This window comes from Hyperolius riggenbachi, chromosome 10, assembly GCF_040937935.1.
Source record: "Hyperolius riggenbachi isolate aHypRig1 chromosome 10, aHypRig1.pri, whole genome shotgun sequence".
Lineage (NCBI taxonomy): Eukaryota > Metazoa > Chordata > Amphibia > Anura > Hyperoliidae > Hyperolius > Hyperolius riggenbachi.
In genome coordinates this window covers 52,350,553-52,374,345 of record NC_090655.1, presented here as the reverse complement: position 1 = coordinate 52,374,345, position 23,793 = coordinate 52,350,553, and the positions used below count along the sequence as shown (strand labels likewise).

The 23,793-nt window shown below is 47.7% G+C and overlaps 1 protein-coding gene across 1 annotated transcript in view; it reads left to right on the top strand.

The window, feature by feature from the left end:
* Positions 1 to 23,793, top strand: part of KIF11 (kinesin family member 11) — a 63,125-nt gene that overhangs the window by 18,313 nt on the left and 21,019 nt on the right. The window contains 9 exon segments of the mRNA XM_068255114.1: positions 2,265 to 2,360; positions 5,365 to 5,453; positions 5,541 to 5,628; positions 9,429 to 9,617; positions 12,896 to 13,103; positions 16,220 to 16,281; positions 16,283 to 16,393; positions 19,687 to 19,696; positions 23,432 to 23,547. Coding sequence (XP_068111215.1) covers positions 2,265 to 2,360; positions 5,365 to 5,453; positions 5,541 to 5,628; positions 9,429 to 9,617; positions 12,896 to 13,103; positions 16,220 to 16,281; positions 16,283 to 16,393; positions 19,687 to 19,696; positions 23,432 to 23,547 — 969 coding nt within the window.

Genomic DNA, 23,793 nt, shown 5'->3' with positions numbered 1-23,793 from the left:
ATTTCTTTGGCTGCAGTAGTGACTGATTCACACACCTGCACAAGCATGTGGCTAATGTGATCTGCATATTTATTTGTTCAGGGTCTACGGCTAAAAGTATTTAATGCTGCGTACATGCGTTACGTATTTTCGTGCGATTATGCGACCCAAGCGTTTTCGGGACACGTTTCTGCACTCGATTCCGCGCTCGATTGTCTTATTTTCATTCTTTTTTTTCTTTCTCCATTCACCGCTATGAGAAATCGAGCGCGGAAACGATAGGGAGCAATATCGGACATGACGGCTTTTATCCATCTGATCCATCTATCGCACGGAAAATCGTACTGGGAGCTCCCAGCATAAGAGGCAGTGGATCAGCAGGACAGCCAGGCAATGTACACTGTTTTTGTCCTTCCAGTGAATGAGAAATGCTACACAATCTCCTGAAAAATGCAGGTGTGCCGCAATCGCTGCAGTGTGAGTAATCCTATTGGATTACATATTTTTAGTGTTGACAGTCAGGTTTAAAGGCGTCATCAACCAAAACTCTTGGTTATAGTATCCTTATCTTTACCAGAAATGGAAAGTTTCTGTGCATTGCATTTCGAGATAAGCTTGTTACTGGTTAAAGATAACTTTCCACAATCCCCTTGGCACTGCACAGTTCAAGTGGACCTGAACTCAGAATGTCCTCTCTCCTCCAAAAGATACACAACCGCATAATAACCTCTAAACTAAAAACCTCTTTGTTACAGCTGATACAAAGCCTAAAATAAATTGTTACAAAGCCTAAAATAAATTGTTTCTACTTCCTGATTCATGGAAGCAGTCATATTAACAGCCTATTATTTCAAATGAGCTTATCTGCCATCTCTGGCAGTCATGTGATACAGGGGAGAGATTAAATTACAATTTGTGATTAGACACAAATGAAGGGGAATTAGACAGGCTAAACTCTCAAAATACATACAGGGTGCATTTCTCTGTTTTAATTCTGTCCTTTACTAGAATCCAGGTCCACTTTCAGCAAAAGCACACAGACCACGGTAAAAGGGGGGGGGGGGGGGAGGCGAGGGAGGGGGGGCATATAGAGGGACCTATTTTAGAGGGGGAAAAAAGGTTTACATACTGATATATATTTGAGGCAATATTTTTAGACCATTTATTTTGGGGGAGGGGGGATGTTATTACTGTTGCTGCATTTAGCCTTTTTGGATTATGTCTTTACTGAGCAAATTAACATAAGTGGTTTAGGTTTTATTAACTACCGAACGACTGCGTTACGTTGATGGGCATCAACGCAGCGGCTCCCCAAGTCCTGGGGGCGGAGATTGCAGGGGATTGCACACGCCATTGTGCGCGCACCTCCACTTGAATAACAAAGCTCTGTTCCGTCATCAGTCTCCTAATGGCGATCGCGGCTAGGAGACTGTTAGATGGCGAATCCGCCGTCTTTTTACACTGTACAGCGCGGCGATCTATGACAACACTGTACTGGGGACAGCCTTGTCACTCAGCTGTTCCCGAGAGTCTCAGGAGCGATTGGCTGATGCCTATGGGAGCCAATCACTGTCACTGGTTGGGGGGAAAGGGAACCCCCTCCCTAAAACTAGTCCTTGGTAAGAGTACTTGTAGAAGGTACAGACCGGAACAAAGAACATCTATCAGGCCCTAGGCAATATAACTGTGGGTACATGTAAGAATGATGTGCAGGTACTCTGCAGGGGAATAAGGAGATTCTTCCTCTATTACACATTCTTCATGCACAATCTGAACCAGGTTTATGGGTGATAGACAACACCTCTGTGTTCAATGTGAACAACCTTCTCAGTGGATTCCCTGCAGCTCTATGGGGAGTGCATATGTATAGTACTATTGTGTAACTATGTAAACCGGAGGCAGATGAAATTCAAGTGTTTTATACATACCTGGGGCTTCCTCCAGCCCGCTTCAGGCTAATCAGTCCCTCGCTGTCCTCCTCTGCCACCTGGATGTTCTGCTATGGGTCCAGGTACTTGAGCCAGTCTGGCATAGTGCGCATGCACATACTCTGCTCCCGGGAGCTATCTATGTATGTATGTATGTATGTATATTTTATATTATACACAACCCAGGTTCCTATTTGGGTCTCTGGGGGTTAAGTGTTTAAAGCAGTAATGGGGTACTGTGAGGATTTTCAAATCCTTGTATTTTAAGTGTTTTGTTTTTTGTTCGAACAGTATAGACCATTTTTTTATCCTGTTTTATGGACCAGAAGATTTTATCTGTACTTGTTTTTATCACAGGAAACTTTGAGCACCTTGGACTATGCCAGCCGAGCCAAGAATATCCTGAACAAGCCTGAAGTCAACCAGAAACTGACCAAACGGGCACTTATCAAGGTAAGTCCACCTGATCAGCTGTAAATGTCATATAAACCAAAGGTCGTGTATGTTTTGCTTACAAGGGCACAAGGATATGATTTTTATCATTCCACCCATTGCCCTTAAAGCGGATCTGAGGTGAAAAACTTCTATAACAGGTAACTTGTCTATATATCTTATCTAAAGTTTAGATAGTTTACACAGGAAATCTAGCTGCAAACAGCTTTAATAGAATATGATTATTTCTTCCTGTGATACAATGAGGGCAGCCACGTTGTTTGTAAACATTACGCACAGGCAGGCTTATCTGTATCTTGAGCAAAAAAAACCTAATCTCCCCCCCCCCCCCCCCCCCCTCCTCCCCTCTGCAATCTCTGGCTAGTAATACTTCCCCCTCCTGCCCGGACTGAGCTCCCATGAGTCCTTGCTACTGCCTAAAGTGCCTTGGCTCTCTGAAAACCTATAGGTGAGGCTTGTTTAGTTTATAGGGAATTACCGTATATACTCGCAAGCAAGCCGAATTTTGGACCCACAAAAAGTGAGTCAAAAGTTGGGGGGTCTGCTTGCGAGTGAGGTGCCTGTCCCCCGCTCCCCCTGCCCTCTCCCACCCGCTCCCCCCGCGGCCGCTGCTATTACCTTAGCTCCGCGGCTTCCTATTCCCTGTCCTGCTCGTAATTAAACAGCAGCTCGCCCCACAGTGGCTGCTGCGTGATGACGGAGGAAGTGCAGAGAGAGGTTCCCATAGTAACCAGGAAGCCGCTCTCTGCGACTTCCTCCGTCATCACGCAGCAGCCACCATGGGGCAGAGCTGCTGTTAGCAGGACAGGGGAATAGGAAGCCGCGGAGCTAAGGTAATAGCAGCGGCCGTGGGGGGAGCGAGGGGGGGAGGCCTTAAACTCGCTATCCTGCCTGGGCACTATACTAGCTATCCTAGGCACGATACTAGCTATCCTGGGCACTATACTAGCTATCCTGGGCACGATACTAGCTATACTGTGGCACGATACTAGCTATACTGAGCACGATACTAGCTATCCTGGGCACGATACTAGCTATCCTGGGCACGATACTAGCTATCCTGGGCACGATACTAGCTATCCTGGGCACGATACTAGCTATCCTGGGCACGATACTAGCTATCCTGGGCACGATACTAGCTATCCTGGGCACGATACTGGCTATCCTGGGCACGATACTGGCTATCCTGGGCACGATACTGGCTATCCTGGGCACGATACTAGCTATCCTGGGCACGATACTAGCTATCCTGGGCACGATACTAGCTATCCTGGGCACGATACTAGCTATCCTGGGCACGATACTAGCTATCCTGGGCACGATACTAGCTATCCTGGGCACGATACTAGCTATCCTGGGCACGATACTAGCTATCCTGGGCACTATACTAGCTATCCTGGGCACTATACTAGCTATCCTGGGCACTATACTAGCTATCCTGGGCACTATACTAGCTATCCTGGGCACGATACTAGCTATCCTGGGCACGATACTAGCTATCCTGGGCACGATACTAGCTATCCTGGGCACGATACTAGCTATCCTGGGCTTGATACTAGCTATCCTGGGCACGATACTAGCTATCCTGGGCACGATACTAGCTATCCTGGGCACGATACTAGCTATCCTGGGCACGATACTAGCTATCCTGGGCACGATACTAGCTATCCTGGGCACGATACTAGCTATCCTGGGCACGATACTAGCTATCCTGGGCACGATACTAGCTATCCTGGGCACGATACTAGCTATCCTGGGCACGATACTAGCTATCCTGGGCACGATACTAGCTATCCTGGGCACGATACTAGCTATCCTGGGCACGATACTAGCTATCCTGGGCACGATACTAGCTATCCTGGGCACGATACTAGCTATCCTGGGCACGATACTAGCTATCCTGGGCACGATACTAGCTATCCTGGGCACGATACTAGCTATCCTGGGCACGATACTAGCTATCCTGGGCACGATACTAGCTATCCTGGGCACGATACTAGCTATCCTGGGCACTTTACAAGCTATCCTGGGCACGATACTAGCTATCCTGGGCACGATACTAGCTATCCTGGGCACGATACTAGCTATCCTGGGCACGATACTAGCTATCCTGGGCACGATACTAGCTATCCTGGGCACGATACTAGCTATCCTGGGCACGATACTAGCTATCCTGGGCACGATACTAGCTATCCTGGGCACGATACTAGCTATCCTGGGCACGATACTAGCTATCCTGGGCACGATACTAGCTATCCTGGGCACGATACTAGCTATCCTGGGCACGATACTAGCTATCCTGGGCACTTTACAAGCTATCCTGGGCACGATACTAGCTATCCTGGGCACTACCCTGGGCATGATACTAGCTATCCTGGGCACTATACTAGCTATTCTGGTCACTTTACTAGCTATCCTGGGCACTTTACTAGCTATCCTGGGCACTTTACTAGCTATCCTGGGCACTTTACTAGCTATCCTGGGCACTTTACTAACTTACTGAGGCACTACCTTCCCATACTGGGCACTATACTAGCTGTACTGGGACACACTGGGGGGGATCATGCGGCCAGCATTTCCTACCCCCGGCTTATGAGGGTCAATCATTTTTTCCTGTTTTTTCAGGCAAAAGTTGGGGGGTCGGCTTATATGCGGGTCGGCTTGCTTGCGAGTATATACGGTAGTATTAAAACAAAAAAAATATTTGGCTTGAGGAATGCCCTGTAAACAATAGGAAATGAACACAATTATGCAATGAGTAAAAGTTCATCTCGGATCCACTTTAAGTGATATGTGGTCTTGCTTTTTAGACTATGAAGGGTGTTAGATTATGAGCTCCTATGAGGTACAGTTAGCAACATAATCTAATGTACTCTGTAAGTGTGAATGGTCCCTAAAAGATTCATCAGAAAGCTCTTCCCTCCGGTTCTGAGCTCACATTGAAGTTGCTGCCTAGTAGAATACCTAAATAAGCAAAAAAATGCTCACCATCTCTGTTTTACAGGAATACACTGAGGAGATTGAACGGTTAAAGAGGGACCTTGCTGCAGCCAGAGAGAAGAATGGTGTCTACCTGTCTTCTGAAAACTATGAGTATGTACATCATTATGTAGATCTACATTGAATGTCTTGTCTTTGAATGGCTATGTATGCTGAATGAATCTTTTCTGTTTCATGCAGAGAACTTCAGGGGAAAATTGTGTGTCAAGATGTGCTCATTTCAGAATATACAGAAAAGATCGCCGCCCTGGAGGATGAGCTGAAGAGGGTACATTTTCACATATGCACAAGAAATATGTTGGTCCATACAAGTCTCATGCCATTGTGGGTTATGAGTTGCCTTAGAGCATCACTGTGATGTAAAGTACACTTAAAGGGGAACTAAAGAGAGAGGTATATGGAGGCTGTCTTGTTTATTTCCTTTTAATCAATACCAGTTGCCTGGCAGCCCTGCTGGTCTATTTCTCTGCAGTAGTATCTGATTAAAACCAGAAACAAGCATGCAGCTAGTCTTGTCAGATCAGACTTATACGTCTGAACCACTGAAACACCTGATCTGCTGCATGCTTGTTCAGGGGCTATGGCTAATAGTATTAGAGGCAGAGGATCAGCAGGGCTGCCAGGCAACTTGTATTGTCTAAAAGGAAATAAACATGACAGCCTCCATATACCTCTCTCTTCAGTTCCCCTTTAAGATGTTAATGGCCCCCAGAGTGAATGCGCTGTAAATGACTTTTTCCAATGTAGCTGTCACAGTATTTTTTCATCTGTTGTCTGTGAATCTCTTGCCCACGGGACTTGGACTAATACATCTCATGGAGGATTTTCAAAGGTTTCTGAATTTTTCTTGGCAAGGGCCAATATAAGATGCTGGATGAGCTGCCTACTTGCATGCTCCTTATACTGGAAAGGTGGCTTGTACCACTGCCCTTCAGGGAGAGTGCTTTAAAAATGAAACCTTGAGAATCCCCCACGAGGAAATGGACCAGTCCAAAACCTGTCAGTAAGAGGTTCAGAGCCTTCAGAATAACTACTGTAAGTGACAGCTACATGGGGAAAAATACTGTTGAACCGTAGTTATGGATGGCGGTAATTGAAATCTATGCCCTGTTTTAAACCCCTACTACCTGCCAGGGTGTAGATTTCACTTCACCGCCGCCAGTTCTCGCACTTCAAATGATCTTGTCACTAGGCATGGGCTTAAATTTGTCTTTGGGTGATCCGGATTTCACCCAGTAATGCGGGGGGGTGGGTGTCAAGCTTACCCGTCTGACGTCTTCTTCACTCGTCCCTCGGCGCCTCCCACGATGCGTTCCAATGCGCCGTCATGTGATTACAAACCCTTCCTCCAACCCGAAAGGAGGAAGTGTTTGTAATCCTGTGAAGGCGCATTGGAACGCATCGTGGGAGGCGCCGAGGGACAAGTGAAGAAGACGTCAGACGGGTAAGCTTGACCAGCCCGCACACCATTAGTGGGTGAAATCCGGATAGTAACTATCCGGATCACCCGAAGACTAATTTAAGCCCATGCCTGCTTGTCACTCTTTGCTCTCTGCAGCTCACTCGTCCTGCCGTCTCTGACGGCAGAGCCCTGTGAGCCGGTCCCATTGGCTTACATTGGTCACACGGTCAGGAGCCAATGAAAGCGACTCCTGCCCATCTCACAGAGCAAAAAGTGGGAACGTCATAAGAGACGGCAGAGTGGGTGGCCTGAGGTTTTCGTAGTGCGGCGGGTAGGTGCGGCGATCATTTATCTGTATCCGGCGGTTTCTTTTACTGAGGGGAAACCAGGAGGAATAGAGGTATCAGGCTGAACTAGCGGAGTCACAGGGTAATAACTATTTGGAGGAGGAAAGTAAAGAAGAAAAACAAATACCCTGCAACCTCCTTTTTGCAGAAGATGTACAAATTAAGAGCCAGGGGACATGGGGAGTGATATTCTATTGAAAAATAAAAGGAAGAGTGATTTTAAACTTTTGAATGGTTAGGATCCTTTTTACTTAACAGCCCGGCGGATTGCTCAGAAGCAGCCGTATCAGTCCGCCGACAGTGCGTACACACGCTGGACTGTCGTTGGCACGCCTACCCAGCGGGAGGTAACGACGGACCCGTCGTTGCCTCCAGTCCGGCGTGTGTACGCACCTTAACAGTTACTCTTTAAACAGGACTATGATTAGTATGCAGCCACTGATGATGATCTCATATCAAGATCTCACTATAGTGACAATGCCATCACATTCTATAGACTGGAACTATTGGTTTCCTGCTATTATGCTGGAGAGGTACCAGACTATTCCCAGTGTTCCAGAGCTGATGCTGCATTTGGCCTGATCAAATAACTTGTCAACGTGGAGCTCTGTGAACCGCTTCCTAGTGTAGTTGGTACTCTTCTGGCTTTCGTCCTGTAGCAAGCATTGCATCACTGAAACCTTTCCCCTAGCAACGTTGTCTAGCAGAGAGGTTCCAGTAGTGCGGTTTGTGAAAAGAATGGCAGAAGTATGCTGCAGTCATCCATGTGGCTGGCTGTGCAGGAGAGATGACAGTGATTGACTGAATGGGAGATAGATTGGTGTGCTAGTGCGCCTGCATCATATCGCACAGAAATGACAAGGAGCGCGTAACTGAAGAGTCCATTGCTAAGCAACAGTAGCACGCGTACTCATGCTGATTTTATCTTGCGCTGCTTGTACTAATGCAGCTTATCGAATCAAGGTTGTAATGATCAGAAGTTTTAGTTCTGTGACTTCTACTATTTTATAACTATAATCAGAGAAAAAGCATGTGTGCATCAACCAAGTGAACCTGACAAATCTGGCTTTGCAAATTTGGCCTATTGGCTAATCACGAGACATTGCTCATGCAAATAAGCATTTGCTTTCGCATGCCTAAATATGCAGGGTCAAAACCAAAAACCGCAAAACAATCGCCCTGCGGGAATTAGTTCATGCTATACAGCACTATCCAGGGGCGCCACGAGGAGGCTTCCCATTGCCCCCATACAACCGGGGGGCCGCGGGGGTCCCAGGCACTCTCACCGCCTGGAACCCACACAGCGGCACCCCGGAGGTGGAGGCCAGGGGGTGCAGGCGATCTCCCCAGCGTGGCCAGCGCCGGGAAGAGCCGCCCGCACACACCTCCCAGGATTAAAAACAGGCACTTACCTCAACGTCCATTGCGTTCTGCTATATGCGCATAACCTGGGCGCGACACATAAGGGGCGGACAGGCGCAAATAGCCTGCTCCAGGGCTCTCACCTCCTAAAACAAGCCACTCACTACCTGCCCTCAGAAGAAAGAAATGCAATGCTAACTATAATCAGAGAAAAAGCATGTGTGCATCAACCAAGTGAACCTGACAAATCTGGCTTTGCAAATTTGGCCTATTGGCTAATCACGAGACATTGCTCATGCAAATAAGCATTTGCTTTCGCATGCCTAAATATGCAGGGTCAAAACCAAAAACCGCAAAACAATCGCCCTGCGGGAATTAGTTCATGCTATACAGCACTATCCAGGGGCGCCACGAGGAGGCTTCCCATTGCCCCCATACAACCGGGGGGCCGCGGGGGTCCCAGGCACTCTCACCGCCTGGAACCCACACAGCGGCACCCCGGAGGTGGAGGCCAGGGGGTGCAGGCGATCTCCCCAGCGTGGCCAGTGCCGGGAAGAGCCGCCCGCACACACCTCCCAGGATTAAAAACAGGCACTTACCTCAACGTCCATTGCGTTCTGCTATATGCGCATAACCTGGGCGCGACACATAAGGGGGGGGGGGCAATGGGAAGCCTCCTCGTGGCGCCCCTGCATAGTGCTGTATAGCATGAACTAATTCCCGCAGGGCGATTGTTTTGCGGTTTTTGGTTTTGACCCTGCATATTTAGGCATGCGAAAGCAAATGCTTATTTGCATGAGCAATGTCTCGTGATTAGCCAATAGGCCAAATTTGCAAAGCCAGATTTGTCAGGTTCACTTGGTTGATGCACACATGCTTTTTCTCTGATTATATTTCTACTATTTTATAACCTAATTGACATGCTGATGACCTCTTATTGACTTTTTCCTTTATCAGGTGATAGAGCTGTTCTCGGATAGTAAGAAGGAGCTGGAGGAGTGCAGCACAGTGCTGCAGGTTAGGGAGAAGGAGCTGGAGGAGACCCAGAAGAACCTGCATGAGTCCAAGCTGCACCTGGCCCAGGAGGAGTTTGTGGTTTCAGCTCTGCAGACCTCAGAGAAGAAGCTTCATAGTACTGCTAACAAGGTATCAGAGCTTCACTGTGTGCTGGTATCATACAATCGTTACAGCTTTGCTTTGTTACTGCAATCCAGAGGTCTACTTTGTCCAGCATTTCATTTTTCAAGGTTGAACCTCATGCAGAGATTTGAGGGGCTTTATAAATCTAAATATTACCTCTGAGCTTAGAGAGACTCAGATGAAAAAAAGGATTTATACATACCTGGGGCTTCCTCCAGCCAGTTGTACGCATGTGCAGGGACTTCCTCTGTCTCGCCGGTGCCTCCTTTACGCATGCGCCTGCGTAGTACAGAGGGAGCGCACTGCGCTTGAGTCAACTGGCCCTGACTGGCTGAAGTGACGGGACCCGGTACCGGCGATAGGTTGAGAACGGCGGTGTGGGAGCGATCCATGCGGATGGGGCTGGAGGTAGCGCCAGGTATGTATATATCTATTATTATTTTCGTCTCTGAGCCTCTTTAAAGAGAGTCTGAAGCGAGAATAGATCTCGCTTCAGACCTCATATATAGCAGGGGCACGTGTGCCCCTGCTAAAACGCCGCTATCCCGCGGCTTAACGGGGGTCCCTGTCCCCCCAAATCACCTCCGTAATGCGGGGGAGCGCTTCCGCATTGGGGCAGGGCTAACCGCCGCAGCCCTGCCCCACGCGCGTCTGTCAGCGCGTATCTCCGCCTCTCCCCCGCCCCTCTCAGTCTTCCTTCACAGAGAGGGGCGGGGGAGAGGCGGTGATGCGCGTCTGATAGACGCGACGCGCTGGGAGGCAGGGCTGCAGCCGTTAGCCCTGCCTCCAGGAAGAAAGAAATCTACGACCAACTTGCGACCAAGGTTTGCGGGGGGTGGGTTGGGGGTGAAGGGACCCTCGTGCAGCCGCGGGATAGCGGCGGTTTAGCAGTGGCACAGATGCCCCTGCTATATATGAGAGCTGAAGCGAGATTTAGTCTCGCTTCAGTGTCTCTTTAAGGGCAGTTGAAGACCTGGAATTAAAGGAATACTATCAATACCCAAGTGTTCTAAAATGACAATGTACAAATAATGTCTAAGTAGCTGTTCAAACATTTTCCTACTTTTCATGTTAAATATCAGAGGCAAAGGCTGTAATTTATTGAGGGTAGGATTTAGCTATATTGGGACAAATCAATTGCAGAAGGGGTGTCTGCTTCAATGCACAGCCAGAGTTGCATATCAGACTACAGAAAGCAAATATCAAACTTATCAAACTCTGAAAGCAAAAACAGTATGAAAAGCTGTGACAATTACAGTAGTTAAATTTCCTCTGCTCTCTTCACACACTTCAGTCAGAAACACAGGACACAGAAGCTGCAGCTGTGTTAGGGAGCTTTCTCGCTGTCACACACAGTTACACATAGAGTTAACTGATCATGGCTCATCAGTTTTGGTGTCAGTAAAGTTTGAAAGTATTTTGATAACAGTAAACAAAGAGGTTGCTCCTAAAATGTATATGTTACGGCCAGAACCCGAAGTTTGGCCAGAACTAGAAGTGGCCGGCCACTTCGGGTTCTGGCCGGCCAATGTGCGAACTGGCCGCTGCGCTGCGGCCAATGTGAGAAATGCAACAATTCTTGTAAGGTTAATGTGATGTTGTGGCCGCAGCGCAGCGGGCAAATGTATCACACATCTTACTTTATTCAATGACATTAAGCCGCCCGGCTTTTTCTCTGCCTCTCTCCTCCCCCCCCCCCCCCCCCGCCTCTCTCTCCTCCCCCCCCCCCCCCCGCCTCTCTCTCCTCCCCCCCCGCCTCTCTCTCTTCTTTTATGGGCAGGCAGCCGGGCGGGGACACGCGTGTCCCTCCGGAGTCGTTCGTCGCGGCAGGGGAATCCTGCCGTTCTTGCAGAGCGAGTGCTGGCAGAAGCAATGTCTGCAGCCTCCCCGCTCTGCTCTCCTGCCGCGACGAACGACTCTCCTGGACACGCGTGTCCCCGCCCGGCTGCCCATAAGAGAAGGAAGAGAGAGAGGCGAGGGGAGGAGAGAGAGGCGAGGGGAAGAGAGAAAGCGGGGAAAAAGCCGGTCGGCTTAATGTCATTGAATAAAGTAAGATGTGTGATACATTTGCCCGCTGCGCTGCGGCCACAACATCCCATTAACTTTACAGGAATTGTTGCATTTCTCACATTGGCCGCAGCGCAGCGGCCAGTTCGCACATTGGCCGGCCAGAACCCGAAGTGGCCGGCCACTTCTAGTTCTGGCCAAACTTCGGGTTCTGGCCGTAACATATACACCAGTACTTAGCAGCACTTCCCAAACAATTCCTGTGTCAATTGAAAAAAAAAAAGTGAATCGATAGTATTCTTAAAATGAAAAACGCCTCCCCCAATGTCTGGCCATATGGGATCTGTCAGCATCACCAGGGAGAGATGGCAAGATAGCAACTGCTGCATTTTGAAGTTCCCAGCAAAGTGGCCTGCTGCAACGAATGCTGGAAAATGTAGTCCATGGACGTACTTTATTCTCTGTACTCTCATCCATGGGCTGCATCAAGTGCATGGTGACACGTGCATGACGCCACCAGGAACTTAAAAATGCGGTACCTACGGTCTCCCCACTAAAGAAGATGGTGGATCCTTTTCAGATGAGTGAGCAGATAAGCGGAACCTCTTCTGTGCTGAAGGAAAGGCCAGAGGATGTCACCAAAGTGCTAGAAGGTGGGTGTGGCCGTGCCTCCAAATGAGGAACTCCAGCGTCTTCTCTACCCCCCCCCTCTCTTCAGAAAAAAGCCCCTTCAGGATAGTATTCTCAACCTTTATGAAACCGTGGGGAAGATAAATCTGCAGGTGATTTATATTCCATGTTTATACAAAATAAGATGGTGAGAAGACTTTCAGGGAGTATGGTTTTTACACCTGCACGCACCTACACAACCCATCCTGTGCTGGCAGGTGGTGTTTTTCTTTAAAGTGAAATTAAACTGGAGCTTAAATTAGAACTTACTTTCTGCTCTACGATTAGCTACAGCAAAACCTTTATGGAAGAAAATCTGCATTTATGGAAATTCTTAAATGTTTTACTTGGTTTCGCTTTTACAGTGATGCCTGAAAAGGGGTACTGTATGGAGAGCTGCCTAGGCAGAAGTCTCCTGCAGTCTATTCACAATTGCTGATAAGAACTAATTACACTTTGATCTGCCCAAACAAACGCAGAGCAGTGAATTTCTTCAGTAACTATATGTGGAATAAATACTTTTCATTGTGTGCTGTGCAAGAGTTTGGATCTGCTTTAACCATGGCCCAAACTGATCTATGAACACTTTGCCACTTTTTTTCTTTTAGCTCCTGGACACCGTACAGGAGACTACCAAAGACGTGTCTGGCCTCCACGCCAAACTGGATCGCAAGAAGGTAGTGGAACAGCACAATGCTCAGGTCCATGAGAACTTTGCAGAGCAGATGGATAAAATGTTCACTGAGGTCCAGAGAACCGTGGATACTTACAATGCGAAGCAACAGGGAATGCTGGACTCCTATATTGGCTCTATAGGTAAGCCTGCAAATCATTGATTTACTAATTCATTTTTGAGAGTTTATTATGTATTGGTGGAAATCCAAAAGCGGTTTTGGAAAACTTACTGGTAATCTGAAGTGAAAATAAACTTATGAAATTGTACGTGTAGTACAGCGAAGAAATAGAACATAGGTAAAATAGCAAAAAGTCTTGTTTCCAGTACTAGAAGAGTTCAACTTCAGTTGTTATCTATGCAAAAGTGCCTCCCTAAGCTCTCCAACCCAACTTGGGTACTTTTTTCTGGAGCACTTGCACATCAAAGAATTGGAGACAGATTTAGATAAGAGTTTTACTGCAGGGAAGTTGAAAGGGTCTTAACCCTCCCTGGCGTTCTATTAAAATCGCCAGGGAGGCTGCGGGAGGGTTTTTCTTTTTATAAAAAAAAAAACTATTTCATGCAGCCAACTGAAAGTTGGCTGCATGAAAGCCCACTAGAGGGCGCTCCTGAAGCATAATTCCGATCGCCTCCGGCGATCAGAATTAACAAGGGAGGCCGCAATGAGCAGCCTCCCTTGTTTTGCTTACCTCGTCGCCATAGCGACGAGCGGAGTGACGTCATGGACGTCAGCCGACGTCCTGACGTCAGCCGCCTCCGATCCAGCCCTTAGCGCTGGCCGGAACTATTTGTTCCGGCTGCGCAGGGCTCGGGCGGCTGGGGGGACCCTCTTTCGCCGCTGCTCGCGGCGAATCGCCGCAGAGCGGCGGCGATCAGGCAGCACACGCGGCTGGCAAAGTGCCGGCTGCGTGTGCTGCTTTTTATTTGGTAAAAATCGGCCCAGCAGGGCCTGAGCGGCGACCTCCGGCGGTAATGGACGTGTATACTCGTCCATACCGCCAAGGAGGTTAAAGGGGAACTGAAGAGAGAGGTATATGGAGGCTGTCTTGTTTATTTCCTTTTAATCAATACCAGTTGCCTGGCAGCCCTGCTGGTCTATTTCTCTGCAGTAGTATCTGATTAAAACCAGAAACAAGCATGCAGCTAGTCTTGTCAGATCAGACTTATACGTCTGAACCACTGAAACACCTGATCTGCTGCATACGTCTGAACCACTTGACGAGCCATTGATAACAGGCATTGCACCCGATCCAACAGTTGGATCTATGTTGGCTTACGGTCGTCTGATATTGTGCAGATGGTCGGTGTGTATAAGTTTGAACGACTGTTACACCAGGGGTCCCCAACCACCGGTCTGCGGCCCACTGCTGGTCTGTGGGACGTTTGCAGTTGGGCTGCGGGACTACCCTCTTGCACCCCCCTGCCCGATTTCCCCCTCCCCCGCTGCTGCTGTTGTTTTAGCCGGCGGCCGCTTAATCTATATTCCCCTCTCATGTCGTGTAGCGATTCCTAGCAGCGCACAACACGGCTGCTGTGTGTGGAAGCAGGAGAGCGGTTCCCATAGTCCCACTGTACTACCCATACTAGGGCGCTATACTGGGCACTATGCTAACTATGCTGGGCACTATGCTAGCCATGCTGGGCACTATGCTAGCCATGCTGGGCACTGTGCTAGCCATGCTGGGCACTGTGCTAGCCATGCTGGGCACTGTGCTAGCCATGCTGGGCACTGTGCTAGCCATGCTGGGCACTGTGCTAGCCATGCTGGGCACTGTGCTAGCCATGCTGGGCACTGTGCTAGCCATGCTGGGCACTGTGCTAGCCATGCTGGGCACTGTGCTAGCCATGCTGGGCACTGTGCTAGCCATGCTGGGCACTGTGCTAGCCATGCTGGGCACTGTGCTAGCCATGCTGGGCACTGTGCTAGCCATGCTGGGCACTGTGCTAGCCATGCTGGGCACTGTGCTAGCCATGCTGGGCACTGTGCTAGCCATGCTGGGCACTGTGCTAGCCATGCTGGGCACTGTGCTAGCCATGCTGGGCACTGTGCTAGCCATGCTGGGCACTGTGCTAGCCATGCTGGGCACTGTGCTAGCCATGCTGGGCACTGTGCTAGCCATGCTGGGCACTGTGCTAGCCATGCTGGGCACTGTGCTAGCCATGCTGGGCACTGTGCTAGCCATGCTGGGCACTGTGCTAGCCATGCTGGGCACTGTGCTAGCCATGCTGGGCACTGTGCTAGCCATGCTGGGCACTGTGCTAGCCATGCTGGGCACTGTGCTAGCCATGCTGGGCACTGTGCTAGCCATGCTGGGCACTGTGCTAGCCATGCTGGGCACTGTGCTAGCCATGCTGGGCACTGTGCTAGCCATGCTGGGCACTACCTACTCATACTGGGCTAACTATACTAGCTATACTGGGCTAGCTATACTAGCTATACTGGGCTAGCTATACTAGCTATACTGGGCTAGCTATACTGGGCTAGCTGGGCTAGCTATACTGGGCTAGCTATACTGGGCTAGCTGGGCTAGCTGAGCTAGCTATACTGGGCTAGCTGAGCTAGCTATACTGGGCTAGCTATACTGGGCTAGCTGGGCTAGCTATACTGGGCTAGCTATACTGGGCTAGCTGGGCTAGCTATACTGGGCTAGCTATACTGGGCTAGCTATACTGGGCTAACTGGGCTAGCTATGCCGCCCCACCGCACCCCCACCCCTCCCCGGTAACCCGCTGCGCACGGCACTGTCCACTAGGACGCCCCCCCCCCCCCCCCCTGGGAAAAAATTTGGTCAAAGTGGTCCCCGGGCCGGAAAAGGTTGGGGACCTCTGCGGAAATACGGACTACACATTGAAAACAAGTCGTGTAACAGTTACACAACTTGTTTTCAATGTGTAGTCCGTCGTTCCGCTATCGTGCGCAGAATGTAAATGAGTTGGTTTATCCGTCCAGACGTGTGGGCGTTTGCATGTTGTGCGCTTGTTGAACGTGTGTATGTAGCTTTAGCTCTGCTTGTTTTACATTTTAATACCAGCAGAGTGTCGCTTGTAACTGCAAATATGACAGAATGATGCAATGTAATTAAAAATAAAAAAGCTATACATCTAAAGATTAAAATGAGAATATTTTCTGTGCTACTTTACTATTTTCTGGTCTATTAATTATCAGTACTACACATAGAAATCATTTCATCATAAGGTTTTTCATTTCAGTGTTACGGTTACTGTTATTGTTTTGACTGTTTGTTTATTTTGTCAGATACTCACCTGGCTGCCGTGTCTCAGGCTTTGAACGCCACCACCTCTGCTGTGTCCACATCCTTTCACCAGTGTTTCACAAATAGTGTCAGGACATGTAGGTCAGACTACGGAAGAGATAATGAAGCAGGAGGGCTTGTCTGCTCAAGCAAGAGATGAACTGCAAAAGCTGATGGTGAGTTTTCAGTGAGCCAGAAAGTCTGTGCTTTATTACTAGTGTAAAGTTGAAGGGGAAATGTAAGGATACCTGAGTAACATGAGATAAACTTGTACAGTCCCAATCCTACTAAAAGTGCCCAATAACGATACAATTCAGCGAACAATCGACCTTCCGATTGATATCTGGTGGTAGCAACCAACAATAAACGATTGGTTTATCGATTATTTCATAAATCTGGCATTTGGATCGATTTTAATTTATATTGATCGGATTGGTTAACTTTTTCATCCAGTTTATAATAATTTCCTTCCCATTGCAATTATAGCATCAGAAAGTCGGTTGTTGCTAAAATTGTATCAATGAATGGGCAACTTTAAAAATGCTTCAGCAACTTTAACCACTTGCCGACCGCCCACAGCCCATGGGCGGCGGCAAAGTGGACGCCTAAAGGACCGCAATACGCCTTCAGGCGGCGCGTCCTTTAGGCATGCCGGGGGAGCGATCGCGTCATTGATGACGCGCGCTTCCCCCGGCAACTGGCTCCGCCCACCCGCCGTAACATCCCGCCGGCCGTACGGAAGCGCCGGCGGGATGTTAACCCCGCGATCGCCCGCATACAAAGTGTATAATACACTTTGTAATGTATACAAAGTGTATTATACAGGCTGCCTCCTGCCCTGGTGGTCCCAGTGTCCGAGGGACCACCAGGGCAGGCTGCAGCCACCCCTAGTCTGCACCCAAACACACTGATCTGCCCCCCCCCCCGCCCACTGATCGCCCACAGCACCCCTCAGACCCCCCCCTGCCCACCCCCCCAGACCCCTGTTTGCACCCAATCACCCCCCTAATAACCCATCAATCACTCCCTGTCACTATCTGTCAACGCTATTTTTTTTTTTATATCCCCCCCTGCCCCCTGCCCCCTCCTGATCACCCCCCCACCCCTCAGATTCTCCCCAGACCCCCCCCCCAGACCCCCCCCCCCTGTGTACTGTATGCATCTATCTTCCCTGATAACCTGTCAATCACCCGTCAATCACCCATCAATCACCCATCAATCACCCCTGTCACTGCCACCCAACAATCAGCCCCTAACCTGCCCCTTGCGGGCAATCTGATCACCCACCCACACCAATAGATCGCCCGCAGATCCGACATCAGATCACCTCCCAAATCCATTGTTTACATCTATTCTCTCCTCTAAACACCCACTAATTACCCATCAATCACCCATCAATCACCCCCTATCACCACCTGTCACTTTTACCTATCAGATGAGACCCTAATCTGCCCCTTGCGGGCACCCAATCACCCGCCAACACGCTCAGATTGCCTCTGACCCCCCCTTATCAATTCGCCAGTGCATTAATTACATCTGTTCTTCCCTGTAATAACCCACTGATCACCTGTCAATCACCTGTCAATCACCTATCACCCATCAATCACCCCCTGTCACTCTGCCACCCATCAATCAGCCCCTAACCTGCCCCTTGCGGGCAATCTGATCTCCCACCCACACCATTAGATCGCCCGCAAACCGCCGTCAGATTACCTCCCAAATGTATTGTTTACATCTGTTATCTTCTCTAAACACCCACTAATTACCCATCAATCACCCCCTATCACCACCTGTCACTGTTACCTATCAGATCAGACCCTAAGCTGCCCCTTGCGGGCACCCAATCACCCGCCCACACGCTCAGATTGCCCTCAGACCCCCCCTTATCAATTCACCAGTGCATTAATTACATCTGTCCTTCCATGTAATAACCCACTGATCACCTGTCAATCACCTGCCAATCACCTATCACCCATCAATCACCCCCCTGTCACTGCCACCCAACAATCAGCCCCTAACCTGCCCCTTGCGGGCAAACTGATCACCCACCCACACCAATAGATCGCCCGCAGATCCGACATCAGATCACCTCCCAAATCCATTGTTTACATCTATTCTCTCCTCTAAACACCCACTAATTACCCATCAATCACCCATCAATCACCCCCTATCACCACCTGTCCACTTTTACCTATCAGATCAGACCCTAATCTGCCCCTTGCGGGCACCCAATCACCCGCCAACACGCTCAGATTGCCCTCTGACCCCCCCTTATCAATTCGCCAGTGCATTAATTACATCTGTTCTTCCCTGTAATAACCCACTGATCACCTGTCAATCACCTGCCAATCACCTATCACCCATCAATCACCCCCTGTCACTGCCACCCAACAATCAGCCCCTAACCTGCCCCTTGCGGGCAAACTGATCACCCACCCACACCAATAGATCGCCCGCAGATCCGACATCAGATCACCACCCAAGCGCAGTGTTTCCATCTATTCTCTCCTCTAAACACTCACTAATTACCCATCAATCACCCATCAATCACCCCCTATCACCACCTGTCACTGTTACCCATCAGATCAGACCCTAATCTGCCCCTTGCGGGCACCCAATCCACCCGCCTACACGCTCAGATTGCCCTCAGACCCCCCCTTATCAATTCGCCAGGGCATTATTTACATCTGTCCTTCCCTGTAATAACCCACTGATCACCTGTCAATCACCTGTCAATCACCCATCAATCACCCCCTGTCACTGCCACCATCAATCACCCCCCTGTCACTGCCACCCATCAATCAGACCCTAACCTGCCCTTGCGGGCAAACTGAACACCCACCCACACCAATAGATCGCCCGCAGATCCGACGTCCGATCACCTCCCAAGTGCAGTGTTCACATCTGTTCTCTACCCTAAACACCCACTAATTACCCATCAATCACCCCTGTCACTGCTACCTATCAGATTAGACCCCTATCTGCCCCTAGGGCACTCAATCACCCGCCCACACCCTCAGAATGCCCTCAGACCCCAGCCCTGATCACCTCGCCAGTGCATTGCTTGCATCTATTCCCCCCTCTAATCACACCTTGAGACACCCATCAATCACCTCCTGTCACCCCCTAGCACACCTACCCATCAGATCAGGCCCTAATTTGCCCCGTGTGGGCTCCTGATCACTCGGCCAAACCCTCAGAACCCCCTCAGACCCCCTTCCGATCACCTCCCCAGTGCATTGATTGCATCTATTTTCCCCTCTAACACCCCCTGAGACACCCATCAATCACCTCCTGTCACCCCCCTAGCACTCCTATCCATCAGATCAGGCCCAATACAACCTGTCATCTAAAAGGCCACCCTGCTTATGACCGGTTCCACAAAATTCGCCCCCTCATAGACCACCTGTCATCAAATTTGCAGATGCTTATACCCCTGAACAGTCATTTTGAGACATTTGGTTTCCAGACTACTCACGGTTTTGGGCCCGTAAAATGCCAGGGCGGTATAGGAACCCCACAAGTGACCCCATTTTAGAAAAAAGACACCCCAAGGTATTCTGTTAGGTGTATGACGAGTTCATAGAAGATTTTATTTTTGTCAAAAGTTAGCGGAAATTGATTTTTTATTGTTTTTTTTTCACAAAGTGTCATTTTCCGCTAACTTGTGACAAAAAATAAAATCTTCTATGAACTCGCCATACACCTAACGGAATACCTTGGGGTGTCTTCTTTCTAAAATGGGGTCACTTGTGGGGTTCCTATACTGCCCTGGCATTTTAGGGGCCCTAAACCGCGAGGAGTAGTCTAGAAAACAAATGCCTCAAAATGACCCGTGAATAGGACGTTGGGCCCCTTAGCGCACCTAGGCTGCAAAAAAAGTGTCACACATGTGGTACCGCCGTACTCAGGAAAAGTAGTATAATGTGTTTTTGGGTGTATTTTTACACATACCCATGCTGGGTGGGAGAAATTTCTATGTAAATGGTCAATTGTGTGTAAAACAAATCAAACAATTGTCATTTACAGAGATATTTCTCCCACTTAGCATGGGTATGTGTAAAAATACACCCCAAAACACATTATACTACTTCTCCTGAGTACGGCGGTACCACATGTGTGGCACTTTTTTACACCCTAAGTACGCTAAGGGGCCCAAAGTCCAATGAGTACCTTTAGGATTTCACAGGTCATTTTGCGACATTTGGTTTCAAGACTACTCCTCACGGTTTAGGGCCCCTAAAATGCCAGGGCAGTATAGTAACCCCACAAATGACCCCATTCTAGAAAGAAGACACCCAAAGGTATTCCGTTAGGAGTATGGTGAGTTCATAGAAGATTTTATTTTTTGTCAAAAGTTAGCGGAAAATTGATTTTTATTGTTTTTTTCACAAAGTGTCATTTTCCACTAACTTGTGACAAAAAATAAAATCTTCTATGAACTCACCATACTCCAAACGGAATACCTTGGGGTGTCTTCTTTCTAAAATGGGGTCATTTGTGGGGTTCCTATACTGAACTGGCATTTTAGGGGCCCTAAACCGTGAGGAGTAGTCTGGAAATCAAATTTCGCAAAATGACCTGTGAAATCCTAAAGGTACTCATTGGACTTTGGGCCCTTTAGCGCAGTTAGGGTGCAAAAAAGTGCCACACATGTGGTATTGCCATACTCGGGAGAAGTAGTACAATGTGTTTTGGGGTGTATTTTTACACATACCCATGCTGGGTGGGAGAAATACCTCTGTAAATGACAATCTTTTGATTTTTTTACACACAATTGTCCATTTACAGAGTTATTTCTCCCACCCAGCATGGGTATGTGTAAAAATACACCCCAAAACACATTGTACTACTTCTCCCGAGTACGGCGATACCACATGTGTGGCACTTTTTTGCACCCTAACTGCGCTAAAAGGGCCCAAAGTCCAATGAGTACCTTTAGGATTTCACAGGTCATTTTGCGGAATTTGATTTCCAGACTACTCCTCACGGTTTTAGGGCCCCTAAAATGCCAGGGCAGTATAGGAACCCCACAAATGACCCCATTTTAGAAAGAAGACACCTCAAGGTATTCCGTTAGGAGTATGGTGAGTTCATAGAAGATTTTATTTTTTGTCACAAGTTAGTGGAAAATGACACTTTGTGAAAAAAACAATAAAAATCAATTTTCCGCTAACTTTTGACAAAAAATAAAATCTTCTATGAACTCACCATACTCCTAACGGAATACCTTGGGGTGTCTTCTTTCTAAAATGGGGTCATTTGTGGGGTTCCTATACTGCCCTGGCATTTTAGGGGCCCTAAACCGTGAGGAGTAGTCTGGAAATCAAATTCCGCAAAATGACTTGTGAAATCCTAAGGTACTCATTGGACTTTGGGCCCTTTAGCGCAGTTAGGGGTGCAAAAAAGTGCCACACATGTGGTATCGCCGTACTCGGGAGAAGTAGTACAATGTGTTTTGGGGTGTATTTTTACACATACCCATGCTGGGTGGGAGAAATAACTCTGTAAATGGACAATTGTGTGTAAAAAAAATGAAAAAATTGTCATTTACAGAGAGATTTCTCCCACCCAGCATGGGTATGTGTAAAAATACACCCCAAAACACATTCTACTACTTCTCTTGAGTACGGCAATACCACATGTGTGGCACTTTTTTGCAGCCTAACTGCGCTAAGGGGCCCAAAGTCCAATGAGCACTTTTAGGCTTTACAGGGGTGCTTACAAATTAGCACCCCCAAAATGCGAGGACAGTAAACACACCCCACAAATGACCCCATTTTGGAAAGTAGACACTTCAAGGTATCAGAGAGGGGCATGGTGAGTCCGTGGCAGATTTCATTTTTTTTTGTCGCAAGTTAGAAGAAATGGATTCTTTTTTTTTTTCTTTTTTTTGTCACAAAGTGTCATTTTCCGCTTACTTGTGACAAAAAATAATATCTTCTATGAACTCACTATGCCTCTCAGTGAATACTTTGGGATGTCTTCTTTCCAAAATGGGGGTCATTTGGGGGTATTTATACTATCCTGGAATTCTAGCCCCTCATGAAACATGACAGGGGGTCAGAAAAGTCAGAGGTGCTTGAAAATGGAAAATTCACTTTTTGCACCATAGTTTGTAAACGCTATAACTTTTACCCAAACCAATAAATATACACTGAATGGGTTTTTTTTTATCAAAAACATGTTTGTCCACATTTTTCGCGCTGCATGTATACAGAAATTTTACTTTATTTGAAAATTGTCAGCACAGAAAGTTAAAAAAATCATTTTTTGCCAAAATTCATGTCTTTTTTGATGAATATAATAAAAAGTAAAAATCGCAGCAGCAATCAAATAGCACCAAAAGAAAGCTTTATTAGTGACAAGAAAAGGAGCCAAAATTCATTTAGGTGGTAGGTTGTATGAGCGAGCAATAAACCGTGAAAGCTGCAGTGGTCTGAGTGGAAAAAAAGTGCCTGGTCCTTAAGGGTTAGAAAGACTGTAGTCCTCAAGTGGTTAAAGCGCCATCAGGTTGGATGGGAAGCTCCATTAGGTTTTAATGACAACAAAGGCCACTGATAACTAATTGGAGGTTGTAAAACTCTTGTGTCTCAGAAACCATGACCATCTGAGAGTAGGAAACTGATAAAAAGATTTGCCTGTACAAGAAACTCCTGTACCCCGAGGCAGGCAAAACATTAAAGGGATCCAAGCAGCTTTTTGTTTCTGCAGTTTATCGTGGTTTCTAATAGCTGTAGGAGCTGCCATTTTCCCTCCTTTTCCCTCTGACCTTATTTATCCATGGGATGGTGTGAATGTAATCAAGTGTGACTTCTCTAAACTGTTTTAATTACGGTGTCCTATCTCCCCCGCCCCCTTCCTTCCTGATGAAAGCTTTTGTTTACTCATTGCTACTGCTAATTACAGCAGTCCTTTATCTGCCTTTTCTTTCTGCAGACAGTGGGCTGCGGATGTAGAGCAATAAGTCTCAAACAAACATTTAAATGTAAAAATAGAGTTTTTTTTTTGTTAAGTATTGAACCACATTGTTAGCATGCATTTTAGTGTGCTATTGAGATACTCTGGGGGCTACAATGCTGCTCTGTTAACTTTAAAACTGGACAGACTGCGCATCTCATCTATTTTGCATCAGTGATTTGACAGTGTTTTCTCTCCTTTCGCATTCATCATATCTATGTCTTTCTCTCTTCCCCCTATAGGCTGAAACACAGCTGCTCACTGGCAGAACGCCCTCACAACAGTTCTGCTGCCGTCCGTAACCTCCGTTTTGGACCTAAATGCTCATTTGAGTCGGAGCTTGCAAAGTTTCTTTACGGTTGCTGAAAAGGCATGTTTTGCATTATTATTTTTTTATTATATGTGTGTGTATATTTATACTGTGTGTGTGTGTATGTACCAGTGGTTTACAAAAGTATTTGGCCCTCTTGAAGTTTTCCACATTTTGTCATTCCTGCCACAAACATAAAACAATTTTATTTGGAATTCCACGTGATAGAGCAATACAAAGTGGTGTACACGTGAGAAGTAGAAACGAAAATCATACTTGATTTCAAACATTTTTTTACAAATAAAT